This window comes from Lithobates pipiens, unplaced genomic scaffold (assembly GCF_037356315.1).
Source record: "Lithobates pipiens isolate NorthernLeopardFrog02 unplaced genomic scaffold, aLitPip1_a1.2 Scaffold_22, whole genome shotgun sequence".
Classification (NCBI taxonomy): Eukaryota; Metazoa; Chordata; class Amphibia; order Anura; family Ranidae; genus Lithobates; species Lithobates pipiens.
The window spans coordinates 727,552-747,790 of record NW_027507784.1 but is presented as its reverse complement, the minus strand read 5'-3'; the positions used below and the strand labels follow the sequence as shown (position 1 = coordinate 747,790).

General features: G+C 53.0%; 1 protein-coding gene across 2 annotated transcripts; it reads right to left on the bottom strand.

The window, feature by feature from the left end:
- Positions 1 to 729: 729 nt before the first annotated feature.
- PHKG2 (phosphorylase kinase catalytic subunit gamma 2) lies at positions 730 to 18,883 on the bottom strand. Of its 2 annotated transcripts, XM_077494029.1 has the most exons (9): positions 18,681 to 18,883; positions 11,484 to 11,659; positions 9,343 to 9,397; positions 6,418 to 6,483; positions 5,830 to 5,993; positions 2,449 to 2,539; positions 2,217 to 2,370; positions 1,934 to 2,059; positions 730 to 1,335 (listed from the first exon to the last, which is right to left on the bottom strand). In XM_077494029.1, exons 1-9 carry the CDS (start codon positions 18,773 to 18,775, stop codon positions 1,075 to 1,077), a joined length of 1,188 nt encoding a protein of 395 aa, XP_077350155.1. In that variant the 5' UTR covers positions 18,776 to 18,883; the 3' UTR covers positions 730 to 1,074. The 2 variants fall into 2 exon arrangements, with proteins under 2 accessions (XP_077350155.1, XP_077350156.1); XM_077494030.1 differs by lacking the exon at positions 11,484 to 11,659.
- Positions 18,884 to 20,239: the final 1,356 nt, after the last annotated feature.

Genomic DNA, 20,239 nt, shown 5'->3' with positions numbered 1-20,239 from the left:
TCTGATTTTAGCAGTTTCATTACAATGTGGAAGAATGGAGAGGTAAAGGGATATATCAGAGGATGGCCGGTGTCTTGTAAAATAGCGTCCCCCATCAGATGCTGTCCCCTGCGTACTGCGCATGCGCAGTACACAGGAACACAGATTCCGAAAATTGCCGAGGATGAACGGCGCCTGCGCCGTGAGTCCAGGTTCTATCCCCACCATCCAAGTGGACATAGAGTTAGAATAAAAAAGAGCCGAGCGGAGCGAGGCCAAGCCCGAAGCGTGGCGAGCGAAGCTCGCCCGCGAGGGGCCCTCTAAAATTCTTAACCCTATGTCCGCTTCGATAGTGGGGCTACCTCCTCCACTCACGGCGCAGGCGCCGTTCAACTTCGGAGTTTTTCCGAAGCTTCGGCTGCTCCGTACTGCGCATGCACAGTACGGAGCGGACAGCATTTGATGGGCGGACTGTATTAGGCAGAACACCGGCCTGGCTAGACTGGTGATGAAAATCTAATAATTGGGGGGGGGGGGGGGGGGAGGGGCGACTATATCATTCTGTGGTGACTCTGCTGGACTTGTCATCCATTTCTGAGACTGTAATTTCCAGAGCAAAGCCTTTTTTTATTGGATAAGAGACAAGGTGGCCTGGACCTTGCTTGAAGGTTCTGGATACTTTGCCCACATTTTGGTGTCGTGACCCGAACCCATCACAGCCGCGGCAGAAAAAAAACGCAGAGCCCCGTCTTCTGTGGTTATCGATCATTTGACATTTTATTTTACGTTGTAACATAAATATGAATAAAAAAAAACACACGAATGGAAGTTGATGGTTAGTGCATCTCTTGTGACTGATGTACCCACAGAACGTGTCGTCCAATTCCCCTCTCACCACCCCAATCCTCCAGTCACCAGAACACAGAGAGACCACCATGCAGTAAACAGAGGTCTCTGAAGTTGGTCCCTGGCCAACCCGTCGAGTCCGGGGGGACGGCGTGTATTAGGAGATGGAACGTGGACAGGATTGCGGCGATAGATCACGATTCTTCAATCTGGGCCCATTTCCGGGCCACTGGACCCAATAAGGTGCAGTCACAGCTCGCCATCCTGATCCTCGTCCTCCCCCAGCGTCAGCAGCAGAGCCTTCGGCTGGTTCTGGAATAAAGCTGCCCGATTTTGTCTCTCTCCCTTTTTCACCCAGTGCCCATAGATCCGGAAGGCGCAGGCATCGATCAGCCGCCGTACACCCTTTATACCATACGGGTCCAGAACAAGAAGTTCGCTTGTGACGGGTCGGGCTCTCCGCCACCTCATCAGTATTCGCACACATGCCAAAGCTGCCCAGGCTGCCCTCTGCGGAGAGAAGATCCGGTTATTACAAAGCTTAAAAGGGGTTGTAAAGGTTCATTTTTTATTTTCTACATAGGTTCCTCTAAGCTAGTGCATTGTTTGTTCACTTACCTTTTCCTTCGATTTCCCTTATAAATGTTTTTTTTTCTTTGTCTGAATATCTCACTTCCTGTTTCTCCTCAGTAAACTTCTCACCATTATCCGAGCGGTGGTTAGTCAGCCAGAACAGCTTACTGAGAAGGAACAGGAAGTGAGAAATTCAGACAAAGAAAAAAAATATTTATAAGGGAAATCGAAGGAAAAGGTAAGTGAACCAACAATGCACTAGCTTTTAGGAACCTATTTTAGAAAATAAAAAACGAACCTTTACAACCCCTTTAACGCAGAACAAACTTCTGATTCTTCCAATCAGGTAGGGCGGGGGAAGAATTGGAACCTATTCTTCTCTGTATTCTCCTCAATTCCTGTCCAGGTGACCGGGGGTCAGACTGTACAAGAAGAGCAGAGGCGCTAACCCTTCTCCACCTCAGGGTGAAGATAATTTCATCATCACAATAAGCTCCTCCCCTCCCCCTCCCCGACCAATGGGAGGCAGACTGACCCGGAAACGGTAGTAAGGAGTGACAGTCGAGCCTTGCTCTCGCTGGTGACTCTGGAAGAAGGGATGCTGTAGTGCCTGGTCTGCCGAAAGACGCTTTTCTGGAGCGACCTCGAGGAGGCGGGTGATCTACAAGTCAAGAGAGCAGAGTTCAAATTAGGAGGAAGAGAGCGAACCTTTGGCGGGGTGGGGTGGGGGGGCTCCACATTCTCATTAACAACCCAACCCACACTGTGTACACATTGCACCGGGGGGGGGGAGGAGGAACGAAGAGATGTGACATTACCAGATCCTTCACGGTGGCCGATCGGTCATCCCACTCGGGAGAAGAGAACTGGAAGCGTCCATCCATGATCATACGAAGCATCAGCATCTGCCTGCGGTGCCAGAATGGAGGGGAGCCGGCCAGTAGGGTAAACATGATCACTCCGCATGCCCACCTACAAGAACAAGGCCACACCCAATTAATGTCCACTACTAGCCCACTGCTCCCCCTCCCCCGCACCTTTCATACTTACAGGTCCACCTCCTTCCCATATCCAGGGTGAGTCTCATCCATAGAACATTTCAGAATCTCTGGAGCCAAATACCCCGGAGTTCCACACAGCTCTGAAAACAACATGAAAGGAAGAGCTGATGAGATCCAAGAGACACTTTCCTCCTCCATATCAGACTCCGTCCTATCACCATCTCCTTCCCGCACCGCCTGCCTTACCCTACATACCCTCACATTGGTGATCAGTGAGAAGAATGTTCCTTACATTGGTGATCAGTGAGAAGAATGTTCCTTACATTGGTGATCAGTGAGAAGAATGTTCCTTACATTGGTGATCAGTGAGAAGAATGTCCCTTACATTGGTGATCAGTGGGAAGAATGTTCCTTACATTGGTGATCAGTGAGAAGAATGTTCCTTACATTGGTGATCAGTGAGAAGAATGTTCCTTACATTGGTGATCAGTGGGAAGAATGTTCCTTACATTGGTGGTCAGTGAGAAGAATGTTCCTTACATTGGTGATCAGTGAGAAGAATGTTCCTTACATTGGTGATCAGTGGGAAGAATGTTCCTTACATTGGTGATCAGTGAGAAGAATGTTCCTTACATTGGTGATCAGTGGGAAGAATGTTCCTTACATTGGTGATCAGTGAGAAGAATGTTCCTTACATTGGTGATCAGTGAGAAGAATGTTCCTTACATTGGTGATCGGTGAGAAGAATGTTCCTTACATTGGTGATCAGTGAGAAGAATGTTCCTTACATTGGTGATCAGTGAGAAGAATGTTCCTTACATTGGTGATCAGTGGGAAGAATGTTCCTTACATTGGTGGTCAGTGAGAAGAATGTTCCTTACATTGGTGATCAGTGAGAAGAATGTTCCTTACATTGGTGATCAGTGGGAAGAATGTTCCTTACATTGGTGATCAGTGAGAAGAATGTTCCTTACATTGGTGATCAGTGGGAAGAATGTTCCTTACATTGGTGATCAGTGAGAAGAATGTTCCTTACATTGGTGATCAGTGAGAAGAATGTTCCTTACATTGGTGATCGGTGAGAAGAATGTTCCTTACATTGGTGATCAGTGAGAAGAATGTTCCTTACATTGGTGATCAGTGAGAAGAATGTTCCTTACATTGGTGATCAGTGAGAAGAATGTACCTTACATTGGTGATCAGTGGGAAGAATGATCCTTACATTGGTGATCAGTGGGAAGAATGTTCCTTACATTGGTGATCAGTGAGAAGAATGTTCCTTACATTGGTGATCGGTGAGAAGAATGTTCCTTACATTGGTGATCAGTGGGAAGAATGTTCCTTACATTGGTGATCAGTGAGAAGAATGTCCCTTACATTGGTGATCAGTGGGAAGAATGTTCCTTACATTGGTGATCAGTGGGAAGAATGTTCCTTACATTGGTGATCAGTGGGAAGAACGTTCCTTACATTGGTGATCAGTGGGAAGAACGTTCCTTACATTGGTGATCAGTGAGAAGAATGTTCCTTACATTGGTGATCAGTGGGAAGAATGTTCCTTACATTGGTGATCAGTGAGAAGAATGTTCCTTACATTGGTGATCGGTGAGAAGAATGTTCCTTACATTGGTGATCAGTGGGAAGAATGTTCCTTACATTGGTGATCAGTGAGAAGAATGTCCCTTACATTGGTGATCAGTGGGAAGAATGTTCCTTACATTGGTGATCAGTGGGAAGAATGTTCCTTACATTGGTGATCAGTGGGAAGAACGTTCCTTACATTGGTGATCAGTGGGAAGAACGTTCCTTACATTGGTGATCAGTGAGAAGAATGTTCCTTACATTGGTGATCGGTGAGAAGAATGTTCCTTACATTGGTGATCAGTGAGAAGAATGTTCCTTACATTGGTGATCAGTGAGAAGAATGTTCCTTACATTGGTGATCAGTGAGAAGAATGTACCTTACATTGGTGATCAGTGGGAAGAATGATCCTTACATTGGTGATCAGTGGGAAGAATGTTCCTTACATTGGTGATCAGTGAGAAGAATGTTCCTTACATTGGTGATCGGTGAGAAGAATGTTCCTTACATTGGTGATCAGTGGGAAGAATGTTCCTTACATTGGTGATCAGTGAGAAGAATGTCCCTTACATTGGTGATCAGTGGGAAGAATGTTCCTTACATTGGTGATCAGTGGGAAGAATGTTCCTTACATTGGTGATCAGTGGGAAGAACGTTCCTTACATTGGTGATCAGTGGGAAGAACGTTCCTTACATTGGTGATCAGTGAGAAGAATGTTCCTTACATTGGTGGTCAGTGAGAAGAATGTTCCTTACATTGGTGATCAGTGAGAAGAATGTTCCTTACATTGGTGATCAGTGGGAAGAACGTTCCTTACATTGGTGATCAGTGAGAAGAATGTCCCTTACATTGGTGATCAGTGAGAAGAATGTTCCTTACATTGGTGATCAGTGAGAAGAATGTCCCTTACATTGGTGATCAGTGGGAAGAATGTTCCTTACATTGGTGATCAGTGGGAAGAATGTTCCTTACATTGGTGATCAGTGGGAAGAACGTTCCTTACATTGGTGATCAGTGAGAAGAACGTTCCTTACATTGGTGGTCAGTGAGAAGAATGTTCCTTACATTGGTGATCAGTGAGAAGAATGTTCCTTACATTGGTGATCAGTGAGAAGAATGTTCCTTACATTGGTGATCAGTGAGAAGAATGTCCCTTACATTGGTGATCAGTGAGAAGAATGTTCCTTACATTGGTGATCAGTGGGAAGAATGTTCCTTACATTGGTGATCAGTGAGAAGAATGTTCCTTACATTGGTGATCGGTGAGAAGAATGTTCCTTACATTGGTGATCAGTGAGAAGAATGTTCCTTACATTGGTGATCAGTGAGAAGAATGTTCCTTACATTGGTGATCAGTGGGAAGAATGTTCCTTACATTGGTGATCAGTGGGAAGAATGTTCCTTACATTGGTGATCAGTGAGAAGAATGTTCCTTACATTGGTGATCAGTGAGAAGAATGCTCCTTACATTGGTGATCAGTGAGAAGAATGTTCCTTACATTGGTGATCAGTGGGAAGAACGTTCCTTACATTGGTGATCAGTGAGAAGAATGTTCCTTACATTGGGGGTCAGTGAGAAGAATGTTCCTTACATTGGGGGTCAGTGTCCCCCCTTGATATGGTAGTTAGAATATCACCTTTACATATAGATAAAATGCTCCCTGGAGTCATGCTCCTGACTCTTATATGTGGCGCTGACCCTGGGACTATGTAGACACCAACAAATGGGAAGCCAATGGTTGGTGGCTCAGGGAAGGGATGTGTAGATGAACGGTGGGGTTCCCGGATGGGAAGGATTGCTGTAATCCCCACATCTGTATGCAGAAGGGGGTCGGTTGGAGACGCACCTCTCAGCTTCTCGGGGGGGTTCAGGACGCAGCTGAAGCCGAAGTCGGACAGTTTGATGTTGAGCGAGTCGTCCATCAGGATATTCTCTGGTTTCAGATCGCGGTGTACGATGTGATATCTGTGCAGAAAAGACACGGCCTCCAGCAGGGGGCGCATGATGCACCTACAATGACGAGAGAAAACAGGGGGATCTACGGAGGAAAGAGAGAAGAGCATGTAGGGAAGAGCAGACCATGGAGTGGGGGGGGGGATGGGATCTCCAGGAGGTTCTTCTATAGACTTCTCACGGTTGGCACCGGGTGCCGCGTCCGGTAACCCGCCTCACACTTCCACCTTGATCTCTGAAATCAGAACGCGGCTTCTGCATTGCTCGCCATGCTTTACCTCCCATCGGTGAGGTTGGCGCTGGGCACACGCCGGGCTCCTCTCCTAGGAAGGGGGCACCTCAGGAGAACACATTGTGTGATATTACCTCCCTACCGTACCTTAAAGGGGAACTCCAGGATCCTCACCCCCCCCCCCCCCCCAGAACCCGCCCACCGTGATCAGAATCGAGATCTACAACCACATCCTGAGGAACTCCTTACCGGGTCTCCTTCTCACTCAGCTTGACTTTCTCTGTCAGATAATCAAACAGCTCTCCTCTCTTCATCCTACGAGACAGACGGAGAATCCCCCCGTCACCAAATCAGAAAGACCACCCCCATAGACCCGTCCCGTAGACCCCGTCCCATAGACCCCGTCCCGTAGACCCCTCCCATAGACCCCTCCCATAGACCCCGTCCCATAGACCCCGTCCCATAGACCCCGTCCCATAGACCCCGTCCCATAGACCCCGTCCCATAGACCCTTCCCATAGACCCGTCCCATAGATCCGTCCCATAGATCCGTCCCATAGACCCCGTCCCATAGACCACCCGCATAGACCCCGTCCCATAGACCCCGTCCCATAGACCACCCGCATAGACCTTTCCCATAGACCCGTCCCATAGACCACCCGCATAGACCTTTCCCGTAGACCCCGTCCCATAGACCACCCGCATAGACGCGTCCCATAGACCACCCGCATAGACCCGTCCCATAGACCACCCGCATAGACCCTTCCCATAGACCCATCCCATAGACCACCCGCATAGACCCGTCCCATAGACCACCCGCATAGACCCGTCCCATAGACCACCCGCATAGACCCTTCCCATAGACCCATCCCATAGACCACCCGCATAGACCCGTCCTATAGACCACCCGCATAGACCCGTCCCATAGACCACCCGCATAGACCCTTCCCATAGACCCATCCCATAGACCACCCGCATAGACCCGTCCCATAGACCACCCGCATAGACCCTTCCCATAGACCACCCGCATAGACCCGTCCCATAGACCACCCGCATAGACCCTTCCCATAGACCACCCGCATAGACCCTTCCCATAGACCACCCGCATAGACCACCCGCATAGACCACCCGCATAGACCACCCGCATAGACCCCGTCCCGTAGACCACCCGCATAGACCCCGTCCCGTAGACCACCCGCATAGACCCATCCCATAGACCACCCGCATAGACCCTTCCCATAGACCACCCGCATAGACCCTTCCCATAGACCACCCGCATAGACCCTTCCCATAGACCCTTCCCATAGACCCTTCCCATAGACCCTTCCCATAGACCCTTCCCATAGACCCTTCCCATAGACCCCTCCCATAGACCCCTCCCATAGACCCCTCCCATAGACCCCTCCCATAGACCACCCCCATAGACCACCCCCATAGACCACCCCATAGACCACCCCCATAGACCACCCCATAGACCCGTCCCATAGACCCTTCCCATAGACCCGTCCCATAGACCACCCGCATAGACCCGTCCCATAGACCACCCGCATAGACCCGTCCCATAGACCACCCGCATAGACCCGTCCCATAGAACCCTCCCATAGACCACCCGCATAGACCCGTCCCATAGACCCCTCCCATAGACCCGTCCCATAGACCACCCGCATAGACCCGTCCCATAGACCCTTCCCATAGACCCCTCCCATAGACCACCCGCATAGACCCTTCCATAGACCCCTCCCATAGACCCCTCCCATAGACCCCTCCCATAGACCCCTCCCATAGACCCCTCCCATAGACCCCTCCCATAGACCCCTCCCATAGACCCTCCCATAGACCACCCCCATAGACCACCCCCATAGACCCGTCCCATAGACCACCCCCATAGACCCGTCCCATAGACCACCCGCATAGACCCGTCCCATAGACCCTTCCCATAGACCCCTCCCATAGACCACCCGCATAGACCCATCCCATAGACCCTTCCCATAGACCCTTCCCATAGACCCCTCCCATAGACCCCTCCCATAGAGCCCTCCCATAGAGCCCTCCCATAGACCCCTCCCATAGACCCCTCCCATAGACCCCTCCCATAGACCCGTCCCATAGACCCGTCCCATAGACCCCTCCCATAGACCACCCGCATAGACCCATCCCATAGACCCTTCCCATAGACCCGTCCCATAGACCCCTCCCATAGACCCCTCCCATAGACCACCCCCATAGACCCGTCCCATAGACCCTTCCCATAGACCACCCGCATAGACCCGTCCCATAGACCCACCCGCATAGACCCGTCCCATAGACCCTTCCCATAGACCCCTCCCATAGACCACCCGCATAGACCCATCCCATAGACCCTTCCCATAGACCCCTCCCATAGACCCCTCCCATAGACCACCCGCATAGACCCGTCCCATAGACCCTTCCCATAGACCCCTCCCATAGACCACCCCCATAGACCCGTCCCATAGACCCTTCCCATAGACCACCCGCATAGACCCGTCCATAGACCACCCCCATAGACCCGTCCCATAGACCACCCGCATAGACCCGTCCCATAGACCCTTCCCATAGACCACCCGCATAGACCCATCCCATAGACCCTTCCATAGACCCCCCCCATAGACCCTTCCCATAGACCACCCGCCCACCCGCATAGACCCGTCCCGTAGACCCTTCCCATAGACCCCTCCCATAGACCACCCGCATAGACCCATCCCATAGACCCCTCCCATAGACCCCTCCCATAGACCCCTCCCATAGACCCCTCCCATAGACCACCCCCATAGACCCGTCCCATAGACCCTTCCCATAGACCACCCGCATAGACCCGTCCCATAGACCACCCGCATAGACCCGTCCCATAGACCCCTCCCATAGACCACCCCCATAGACCCGTCCCATAGACCCCTCCCATAGACCCCTCCCATAGACCACCCCCATAGACCCGTCCCATAGACCCTTCCCATAGACCACCCGCATAGACCACCCCCATAGACCCGTCCCATAGACCACCCCCATAGACCCGTCCCATAGACCCTTCCCATAGACCCGTCCATAGACCACCCCCATAGACCCGTCCCATAGACCCTTCCCATAGACCCGTCCCATAGACCACCCGCATAGACCCGTCCCATAGGCCCCTCCCATATACCCCTCCCATATACTCACAAGTCAAACACCAGGAAGATGAACGTGGAAGACTCATAGGAATCAATGAGGGAGACTGGAAGAGAAGAGAGTCAAAGTCTGCCCGACAAAAACACCCCCAACCCCATTACATCCATCTCTTCTTCAGTATGCATGATGGGGGATGGAGAAGAGCTTATTAGAGGAGATTGATGGAGGAGGCAGAAATGGTAGGACAAGATATAAAATGATTGGTAGAGAATAACAGGGAGGAGTTGGAGATGATTGTAGAAGATGGTAGCGTAGAAGGTCGGTGGTGGAGAGGAGCAGGAGATGGTAGCGTAGAAGGTCGGTGGTGGAGAGGAGCAGGAGATGGTAGCGTAGAAGGTCGGTGGTGGAGAGGAGCAGGAGATGGTAGCGTAGAAGGTCGGTGGTGGAGAGGAGCAGGAGATGGTAGCGTAGAAGGTCGGTGGTGGAGAGGAGCAGGAGATGGTAGCGTAGAAGGTCGGTGGTGGAGAGGAGCAGGAGATGGTAGCGTAGAAGGTCGGTGGTGGAGAGGAGCAGGAGATGGTAGCGTAGAAGGTCGGTGGTGGAGAGGAGCAGGAGATGGTAGCGTAGAAGGTCGGTGGTGGGAGAGGAGCAGGAGATGGTAGCGTAGAAGGTCGGTGGTGGAGAGGAGCAGGAGATGGTAGCGTAGAAGGTCGGTGGTGGAGAGGAGCAGGAGATGGTAGCGTAGAAGGTCGGTGGTGGAGAGGAGCAGGAGATGGTAGCGTAGAAGGTCGGTGGTGGAGAGGAGCAGGAGATGGTAGCGTAGAAGGTCGGTGGTGGAGAGGAGCAGGAGATGGTAGCGTAGAAGGTCGGTGGTGGAGAGGAGCAGGAGATGGTAGCGTAGAAGGTCGGTGGTGGAGAGGAGCAGGAGATGGTAGCGTAGAAGGTCGGTGGTGGAGAGGAGCAGGAGATGGTAGCGTAGAAGGTCGGTGGTGGAGAGGAGCAGGAGATGGTAGCGTAGAAGGTCGGTGGTGGAGAGGAGCAGGAGATGGTAGCGTAGAAGGTCGGTGGTGGAGAGGAGCAGGAGATGGTAGCGTAGAAGGTCGGTGGTGGAGAGGAGCAGGAGATGGTAGCGTAGAAGGTCGGTGGTGGAGAGGAGCAGGAGATGGTAGCGTAGAAGGTCGGTGGTGGAGAGGAGCAGGAGATGGTAGCGTAGAAGGTCGGTGGTGGAGAGGAGCAGGAGATGGTAGCGTAGAAGGTCGGTGGTGGAGAGGAGCAGGAGATGGTAGCGTAGAAGGTCGGTGGTGGAGAGGAGCAGGAGATGGTAGCGTAGAAGGTCGGTGGTGGAGAGGAGCAGGAGATGGTAGCGTAGAAGGTCGGTGGTGGAGAGGAGCAGGAGATGGTAGCGTAGAAGGTCGGTGGTGGAGAGGAGCAGGAGATGGTAGCGTAGAAGGTCGGTGGTGGAGAGGAGCAGGAGATGGTAGCGTAGAAGGTCGGTGGTGGAGAGGAGCAGGAGATGGTAGCGTAGAAGGTCGGTGGTGGAGAGGAGCAGGAGATGGTAGCGTAGAAGGTCGGTGGTGGAGAGGAGCAGGAGATGGTAGCGTAGAAGGTCGGTGGTGGAGAGGAGCAGGAGATGGTAGCGTAGAAGGTCGGTGGTGGAGAGGAGCAGGAGATGGTAGCGTAGAAGGTCGGTGGTGGAGAGGAGCAGGAGATGGTAGCGTAGAAGGTCGGTGGTGGAGAGGAGCAGGAGATGGTAGCGTAGAAGGTCGGTGGTGGAGAGGAGCAGGAGATGGTAGCGTAGAAGGTCGGTGGCGGAGAGGAGCAGGAGATGGTAGCGTAGAAGGTCGGTGGCGGAGAGGAGCAGGAGATGGTAGCGTAGAAGGTCGGTGGCGGAGAGGAGCAGGAGATGGTAGCGTAGAAGGTCGGTGGCGGAGAGGAGCAGGAGATGGTAGCGTAGAAGGTCGGTGGCGGAGAGGAGCAGGAGATGGTAGCGTAGAAGGTCGGTGGCGGAGAGGAGCAGGAGATGGTAGCGTAGAAGGTCGGTGGCGGAGAGGAGCAGGAGATGGTAGCGTAGAAGGTCGGTGGCGGAGAGGAGCAGGAGATGGTAGCGTAGAAGGTCGGTGGTGGAGAGGAGTCGGAGATGGTAGGAGAGAAGAAGTGAGGAGGAGAACCCCGATGGGTCGGGAAGTTCTTACTGATGGAGGGATGGTGGGACACTTGGTGAAGGATCTCCATCTCCTTGGCGGTGGAAAGTCGCACCTCCTGCAGTTGCTCTGGACTCAGCCTCTCCGGAGTCACCTCGATAATCTTTGCAGCATATTCTCGCCCCGTTTCTCGGTGTATACAGCGCCGCACCGTGCTGGAGACTCCCCTGTGAGGAACATCCAGTGTGAGAGAAGATCGCCAACACGTGTCTGACATGCCATGTAACCGTGTCAATACTCCATACTGGGAAATGTGGCTGAGTATACTCACCGATCACATGACCTCCCCACACCGCCAAATCAATGATCACATGACCTCACCACCAACTCACCGATCACATGACCTCCCCACACCGCCAAATCAATGATCACATGACCTCACCACCAACTCACCGATCACATGACCTCCAACTCACCGATTACATGACCTCCAACTCGCCGATCACATGACCTCACCGATCACACGACCTCACCTCACCAATCACATGACCTCACCTCACCGATCACACGACCTCACCACACCGATCACACGACCTCACCACACCAATCACATGACCTCACCACACCAATCACATGACCTCACCACACCAATCACATGACCTCACCACACCAATCACATGACCTCACCTCACCGATCACACGACCTCACCACACCGCCAACTCACCGATCACATGACCTCCCCACACCAATCACATGACCTCACCTCACCAATCACATGACCTCACCTCACCGATCACCTGACCTCACCACACCGCCAACTCAACGATCACATGACCTCACCACACCGCCACCTCACCGATCACATGACCTCACCACCCCGCCAACTCACCGATCACATGACCTCACCAACCCAATCACATGACCTCACCACACCTCCACCTCACCGATCACATGACCTCACCACACCGATCACATGACCTCACCACACCTCCAACTCACCTCACCACACCGATCACATGACCTCACCGCCAACTCACCGATCACATGACCTCACCGCCAACTCACCGATCACATGACCACACCGATCACATGACCTTACCACACCTCCACCTCACCGATCACATGACCTCACCACCCCGCCAACTCACCGATCACATGACCTCACCAACCCAATCACATGACCTCACCACACCTCCACCTCACCGATCACATGACCTCACCACACCTCCAACTCACCTCACCACACCGATCACATGACCTCACCGCCAACTCACCGATCACATGACCTCACCGCCAACTCACCGATCACATGACCACACCGATCACATGACCTTACCACCCTCCACCTCACCGATCACATGACCTCACCACACCTCCACCTCACCGATCACATGACCTCGCTACACCGCCAACTCACCGATCACATGACCACACCGCCAACTCACCGATTACATGACCTCACCGCCAACTCACCGATCACATGACCTCACCACACCGCCAACTCACCGATCACATGACCTCACCACACCTCCAAATCACCGATCACATGACCTCACCACACCGATCACATGACCTCACCGCCAACTCACCGATCACATGACCTCACCACACCGATCACATGACCTCACCAACCCGCCAACGCACCGATCACATGACCTCACCACACCGCCAACGCACCGATCACATGACCTCACCACCCCGCCAACTCACCGATCACATGACCTCACCACACCGATCACATGACCTCACCGATCACATGACCTCACCGATCACATGACCTCACCGCCAACTCACCGATCACATGACCACACCGCCAACTCACCGATCACATGACCACACCGCCAACTCACCGATCACATGACCTCCCCACACCGCCAACTCACCGATCACATGACCACACCGCCAACGCACCGACCACATGACCTCACCACACCTCCACCTCACCGATCACATGACCTCACCACACCTCCAAATCACCGATCACATGACCACACCGCCAACTCACCGATCACATGACCTCACCACACCTCCACCTCACCGATCACATGACCTCACCACACCGATCACATGACCTCACCGCCAACTCACCGATCACATGACCTCACCAACCCGATCACATGACCTCACCACACCTCCACCTCACCGATCACATGACCTCACCACACCTCCACCTCACCGATCACATGACCTCACCACACCGATCACATGACCTCACCGCCAACTCACCGATCACATGACCTCACCACACCGCCAACTCACCGATCACATTACCACACCGCCAACTCACCGATCACATGACCTCACCACACCTCCACCTCACCGATCACATGACCTCACCACACCGATCACATGACCACACCGATCACATGACCTCACCACACCGCCACCTCACCGCCAACTAGGGTTGCCACCTTTTCTTCAAGCCAAACCCGAACACTTTAGCAGCACCGGTGTCCTATCATATAAGGTCCCCCATCCGATAGTGTCCGCTGTGTACTGCGCATGCGCAGTACACAGCAACACAGATTCCAAAAAATTGCCGAGGATGAACGGCGCCTGTGCACTGAGTCCAGGTTCTATCCCCACCATCCAAGTGGACACAGAGTAGGAATATAAAAGAGCCGAGCACAGCGAGGCCGAGCCCAAAGCGTGGCGAGCAAAGCGAGGGGCCCTCTAAAATTCACAACCCTATGTCCGCTTGGATGGTGGGGCTACCACCTCCACTCACGGCGCAGGCGCTGTTCAGCTTCGGAGATTTTCCGAAGCTTCATCTGCTCCGTACTGAGCATGCGCAGTATGGGGCGGACGCTATATGTTGGCAGGACACTATCTGCCAGAACATCGGCAAATATTTTTTTTTTGTAGTACATTAAATTCATTACCACTGTACGTTGTAATGAACATCTTTTTTATGTTGTATACACTATACATATAGTTTTGTGATTAAATAACATTTCTGGAGGGGGTGATGGGTGCAGTATGTACAGGAGAGGATTGCTATGATGGGTGCAGTATGTACAGGAGAGGAGTGTGGAGGGTATGATGGGTGCAGTATGTACAGGAGAGGGGTGCAGAGGGTATGATGGGTGCAGTATGTACAGGAGAGGGGTGCAGAGGGTATTATGGAGGCAGTATGTACAGGAGAGGGGTGCAGAGGGTATGATGGGGGCAGTATGTACAGGAGAGGGGTGCAGAGGGTATGATGGAGGCAGTATGTACAGGAGAGGGGTGCAGAGGGTATGATGGAGGCAGTATGTACAGGAGAGGGGTGCAGAGGGTATGATGGGGGCAGTATGTACAGGAGAGGGGTGCAGAGGGTATGATGGAGGCAGTATGTACAGGAGAGGGGTGCAGAGGGTATGATGGAGGCAGTATGTACAGGAGAGGGGTGCAGAGGGTATGATGGAGGCAGTATGTACAGGAGAGGGATGCAGAGGGTATGATGGAGGCAGTATGTACAGGAGAGGGGTGCAGAGGGTATGATGGAGGCAGTATGTACAGGAGAGGGGTGCAGAGGGTATGATGGAGGCAGTATGTACAGGAGAGGGATGCAAAGGGTATGATGGAGGCAGTATGTACAGGAGAGGGGTGCAGAGGGTATGATGGAGGCAGTATGTACAGGAGAGGGATGCAGAGGGTATAATGGGTGCAGTATGTACAGGAGAGGGGTGCAGAGGGTATGATGGAGGCAGTATGTACAGGAGAGAGGTGCAGAGGGTATGATGGAGGCAGTATGTACAGGAGAGGGGTGCAGAGGGTATGATGGAGGCAGTATGTACAGGAGAGGGATGCAGAGGGTATGATGGAGGCAGTATGTACAGGAGAGGGGTGCAGAGGGTATGATGGAGGCAGTATGTACAGGAGAGGGATGCAGAGGGTATGATGGAGGCAGTATGTACAGGAGAGGGGTGCAGAGGGTATGATGGAGGCAGTATGTACAGGAGAGGGGTGCAGAGGGTATGATGGAGGCAGTATGTACAGGAGAGGGATGCAGAGGGTATGATGGAGGCAGTATGTACAGGAGAGGGATGCAGAGGGTATGATGGAGGCAGTATGTACAGGAGAGGGATGCAGAGGGTATGATGGAGGCAGTATGTACAGGAGAGGGGTGCAGAGGGTATGATGGAGGCAGTATGTACAGGAGAGGGGTGCAGAGGGTATGATGGAGGCAGTATGTACAGGAGAGGGGTGCAGAGGGTATGATGGAGGCAGTATGTACAGGAGAGGGATGCAGAGGGTATGATGGAGGCAGTATGTACAGGAGAGGGATGCAGAGGGTATGATGGAGGCAGTATGTACAGGAGAGGGGTGCAGAGGGTATGATGGAGGCAGTATGTACAGGAGAGGGGTGCAGAGGGTATGATGGAGGCAGTATGTACAGGAGAGGGATGCAAAGGGTATGATGGAGGCAGTATGTACAGGAGAGGGGTGCAGAGGGTATGATGGAGGCAGTATGTACAGGAGAGGGATGCAGAGGGTATAATGGGTGCAGTATGTACAGGAGAGGGGTGCAGAGGGTATGATGGAGGCAGTATGTACAGGAGAGAGGTGCAGAGGGTATGATGGAGGCAGTATGTACAGGAGAGGGGTGCAGAGGGTATGATGGAGGCAGTATGTACAGGAGAGGGATGCAGAGGGTATGATGGAGGCAGTATGTACAGGAGAGGGGTGCAGAGGGTATGATGGAGGCAGTATGTACAGGAGAGGGGTGCAGAGGGTATGATGGAGGCAGTATGTACAGGAGAGGGATGCAGAGGGTATGATGGAGGCAGTATGTACAGGAGAGGGATGCAGAGGGTATGATGGAGGCAGTATGTACAGGAGAGGGGTGCAGAGGGTATGATGGAGGCAGTATGTACAGGAGAGGGGTGCAGAGGGTATGATGGAGGCAGTATGTACAGGAGAGGGGTGCAGAGGGTATGATGGAGGCAGTATGTACAGGAGAGGGATGCAGAGGGTATGATGGAGGCAGTATGTACAGGAGAGGGATGCAGAGGGTATGATGGAGGCAGTATGTACAGGAGAGGGGTGCAGAGGGTATGATGGAGGCAGTATGTACAGGAGAGGGATGCAGAGGGTATGATGGAGGCAGTATGTACAGGAGAGGGATGCAGAGGGTATGATGGAGGCAGTATGTACAGGAGAGGGATGCAGAGGGTATGATGGAGGCAGTATGTACAGGAGAGGGGTGCAGAGGGTATGATGGAGGCAGTATGTACAGGAGAGGGGTGCAGAGGGTATGATGGAGGCAGTATGTACAGGAGAGGGGTGCAGAGGGTATGATGGAGGCAGTATGTACAGGAGAGGGGTGCAGAGGGTATGATGGAGGCAGTATGTACAGGAGAGGGATGCAGAGGGTATGATGGAGGCAGTATGGGGAGGGATTGCTTGCGGTGTCTGTGGGGTGACTATGGAATGAAGTCTCTCAGCTGGGGGGTAGGAAGCGGCTCGGAGTGATGTCTGTATGAAGTGGTCTGGGGGTGATATAAGCTGGGGGGGGAGTTGGGGGCTGAGAAGTGGTCAGATAGGGATGTCTATAAATTAAAAAAAAAAAAAAGCTATTGTGATCATCTACTAAAATATACAACAATACTATTAAATAAAAACAATGTGCTATAAGATGCTGCCCCCAGCACTCTGTATGTACAGATGATGGGGAGGTCATGTATGACCATTCATATATCCCGTGTTATCCAGGCTCTGAGTCTGGACTATCAGGGGTGTAAACTCATCACATACACAAGGGGTTAAGTGAATGGTCATAAATCACATCACATAATCCTGACAGAGGATGGGGAAGTTTGTGTACATAGATAACTGTGCTGCTTGGGAGATCCTGTGATTGGACTGCAGACTCTCCCCCCCCCCCCACTCACTATTGTCTCTTCCGATTCTGCTTATCTTTAACCTTCACAAAAGAAACTCTCCGGGAACTTTGCTTAGTAAAATAAAAAGTCTGCTCACCTCTTGATGAGCAGTGGGCAGCCCGACAGCAGCTCCAGTGATCTCCTCCGCTCTGCCTCCCCCTTCTTCCAGACCACGGCACTAGTGATTGCAGAGGGGGAACAGAGATAATGGAGACCCTGCGGGAGCCTGGAGGGGGGGGGAGACAGAAAGGAGCTTCAGATTCCCAACACACACACACCAGCACAGTGTGTGTATTTATTGAGACAAAATGATACTGCTGCTGTGACTGTCTCCACAGTGGCATGTATTGTAATGAAGCTCCCCCCTGCCAGAATGGTCTGTCCGGTTTTCAGGCAGTCTGAAAACCGGGCAGATGATTCAGAACCCGGACTGTCCGGGTGAATCCCGTACAGGTGGCAACCCTACCGCCAACTCACCGATCACATGACCTCACCACACCTCCACCTCGCCGATCACATGACCTCACCACACCTCCACCTCGCCGATCACATGACCTCACCACACCTCCACCTCACCGATCACATGACCTCACCGATCACATGACCTCACCACACCTCCACCTCACCGATCACATGACCTCACCACACCGCCAACTCACCGATCACATGACCTCACCACACCTCCACCTCACCGATCACATGACCTCACCACACACGGGTATATAGTAGATATGGAGTAGAAGCACTAAAACAAATCCATAAAGTGTGGGGTACTTGGAATAATAATCTGAGTATTTCTATTGGTTGAGGAGAGGAGAGCTCCGGAGTATTCGCCATAATTATTTATTATTTCACCCCTTCAGATCTCCATGAGATCGGTGTGAGGGGGAGATTGTATGGGGGATGGAGGGTTCTGCCCCTGGAGGGGGGATAATAAAATCCACCCTCACCTAAGAAGACACTGAGCTCTGACTTCTATGGCTCCTCCCCCTCTGTGTTCTCCTATAGGTGAATCTGTGATGGGAGGAGTTACAATGACATTCCCACGCCTATAGGAGAGAAGTGGGCGTGATGCAGATGACTGGGCGGGTGTAGGAAGGTGGGGTGTTAGACAGCTGTGGGCGGGCTGTGAGAGGAGTGGGCGGGGTGTAGGAGAGGAGAGGGCGGGTAGTTGGAGAGCTGTGGGAGGGGTGCACGGGAGAAAGGGCGGGGTGTTGGGGAGGAGTGGGCGGGTAGTTGGAGAGCTGTGGGCGGGGTGCACCGGAGAAAGGGCGGGGTGTTGGAGAGGGTTGGGCGGGGTGTGACAAGAGTGAGAGGGCAGTGGGCGGGGTGTAGGGGAGGAGTGGGCGGGGTGTAGGGGAGGAGTGGGCGGGGTCTCACCGGCCGATGATCTCCTTCGGGTCGTACTTCTGGTAGAACTCTTTGGCTCCGGCCCAGTCCGGCAGCTCATCATGTGACTCCGCATCCCGCGTCATGGTGTGACGTCACCTCTTCTCCTCTCACCGACCGCAGAACCGATCACTTACCCGGCCGCCATCTTCCCGTCCTCCGCCACCGGAAATGACATCACAGCCTCTTCCGGCTCTGTCAGCTGAGCGTGCGGAGGGCGGGACTCCAGAGAACGTTTCCCCTCCCCCTCCCGGTACCTCACCCGCCCATCCCCCTCCTCCCTATCTATTATAGGACAGGAAATAGATATCGAGGGCGTGGTCATCATTCCACTTCCTGTGTCCCCACACTCCTGATATCGGGGCACTTCCTGTGTCCAGACACTCCTGATATCGGAGCACTTCCTGTGTCCCCACACTCCTGATATCGGAGCACTTCCTGTGTCCAGACACTCCTGATAACGGGGCACTTCCTGTGTCCAGACACTCCTGATATCGGGGCACTTCCTGTGTCCCCACACTCCTGATATCGGAGCACTTCCTGTGTCCAGACACTCCTGATATCGGGGCACTTCCTGTGTCCAGACACTCCTGATAACGGGGCACTTCCCGTGTCCAGACACTCCTGATATCGGGTCACTTCCTGTGTCCAGACACTCCTGATATCGGAGCACTTCCTGTGTCCAGACACTCCTGATATCGGGGCACTTCCTGTGTCCAGACACTCCTGATATCGGAGCACTTCCTGTGTCCAGACACTCCTGATATCGGAGCACTTCCTGTGTCCAGACACTCCTGATAACGGGGCACTTCCTGCGTCCAGACACTCCTGATATCGGAGCACTTCCTGTGTCCAGACACTCCTGATATCGGGGCGCTTCCTGTGTCCAGACACTCCTGATATCGGAGCACTTCCTGTGTCCAGACACTCCTGATAACGGGGCACTTCCCGTGTCCAGACACTCCTGATATCGGGGCACTTCCTGTGTCCCCACACTCCTGATATCGGAGCACTTCCTGTGTCCAGACACTCCTGATATCGGGTCACTTCCTGTGTCCAGACACTCCTGATATCGGAGCACTTCCTGTGTCCAGACACTCCTGATATCGGAGCACTTCCTGTGTCCCCACACTCCAGATATCGGAGCACTTCCTGTGTCCAGACACTCCTGATATCGGGGCACTTCCTGTGTCCAGACACTCCTGATATCAGGGCACTTCCTGTGTCCCCACACTCCTGATATCGGGGCACTTCCTGTGTCCCCACACTCCTGATATCGGGGCACTTCCTGTGTCCCCACACTCCTGATATCGGGGCACTTCCTGTGTCCAGACACTCCTGATATCGGGGCACTTCCTGTGTCCAGACACTCCTGATATCGGGGCACTTCCTGTGTCCCCACACTCCTGATATCGGGGCACTTCCTGTGTCCCCACACTCCTGATATCGGGGCACTTCCTGTGTCCCCACACTCCTGATATCGGGGCACTTCCTGTGTCCAGACACTCCTGATATCAGAGCACTTCCTGTGTCCCCACACTCCTGATATC

Coding starts and splice junctions, on each gene's coding strand:
- PHKG2 (XM_077494029.1), bottom strand. CDS start 18,775: ATGACGCGGGATGCGGAGTCACATGATGAGCTGCCGGACTGGGCCGGA. Junction 9,398..11,483: donor GTCCCACCATCCCTCCATCA/GTAAGAACTTCC, acceptor CTTCTCTTCCAG/TCTCCCTCATTGATTCCTAT. Junction 5,994..6,417: donor CTGAGTGAGAAGGAGACCCG/GTAAGGAGTTCC, acceptor TCGTCATTGTAG/GTGCATCATGCGCCCCCTGC.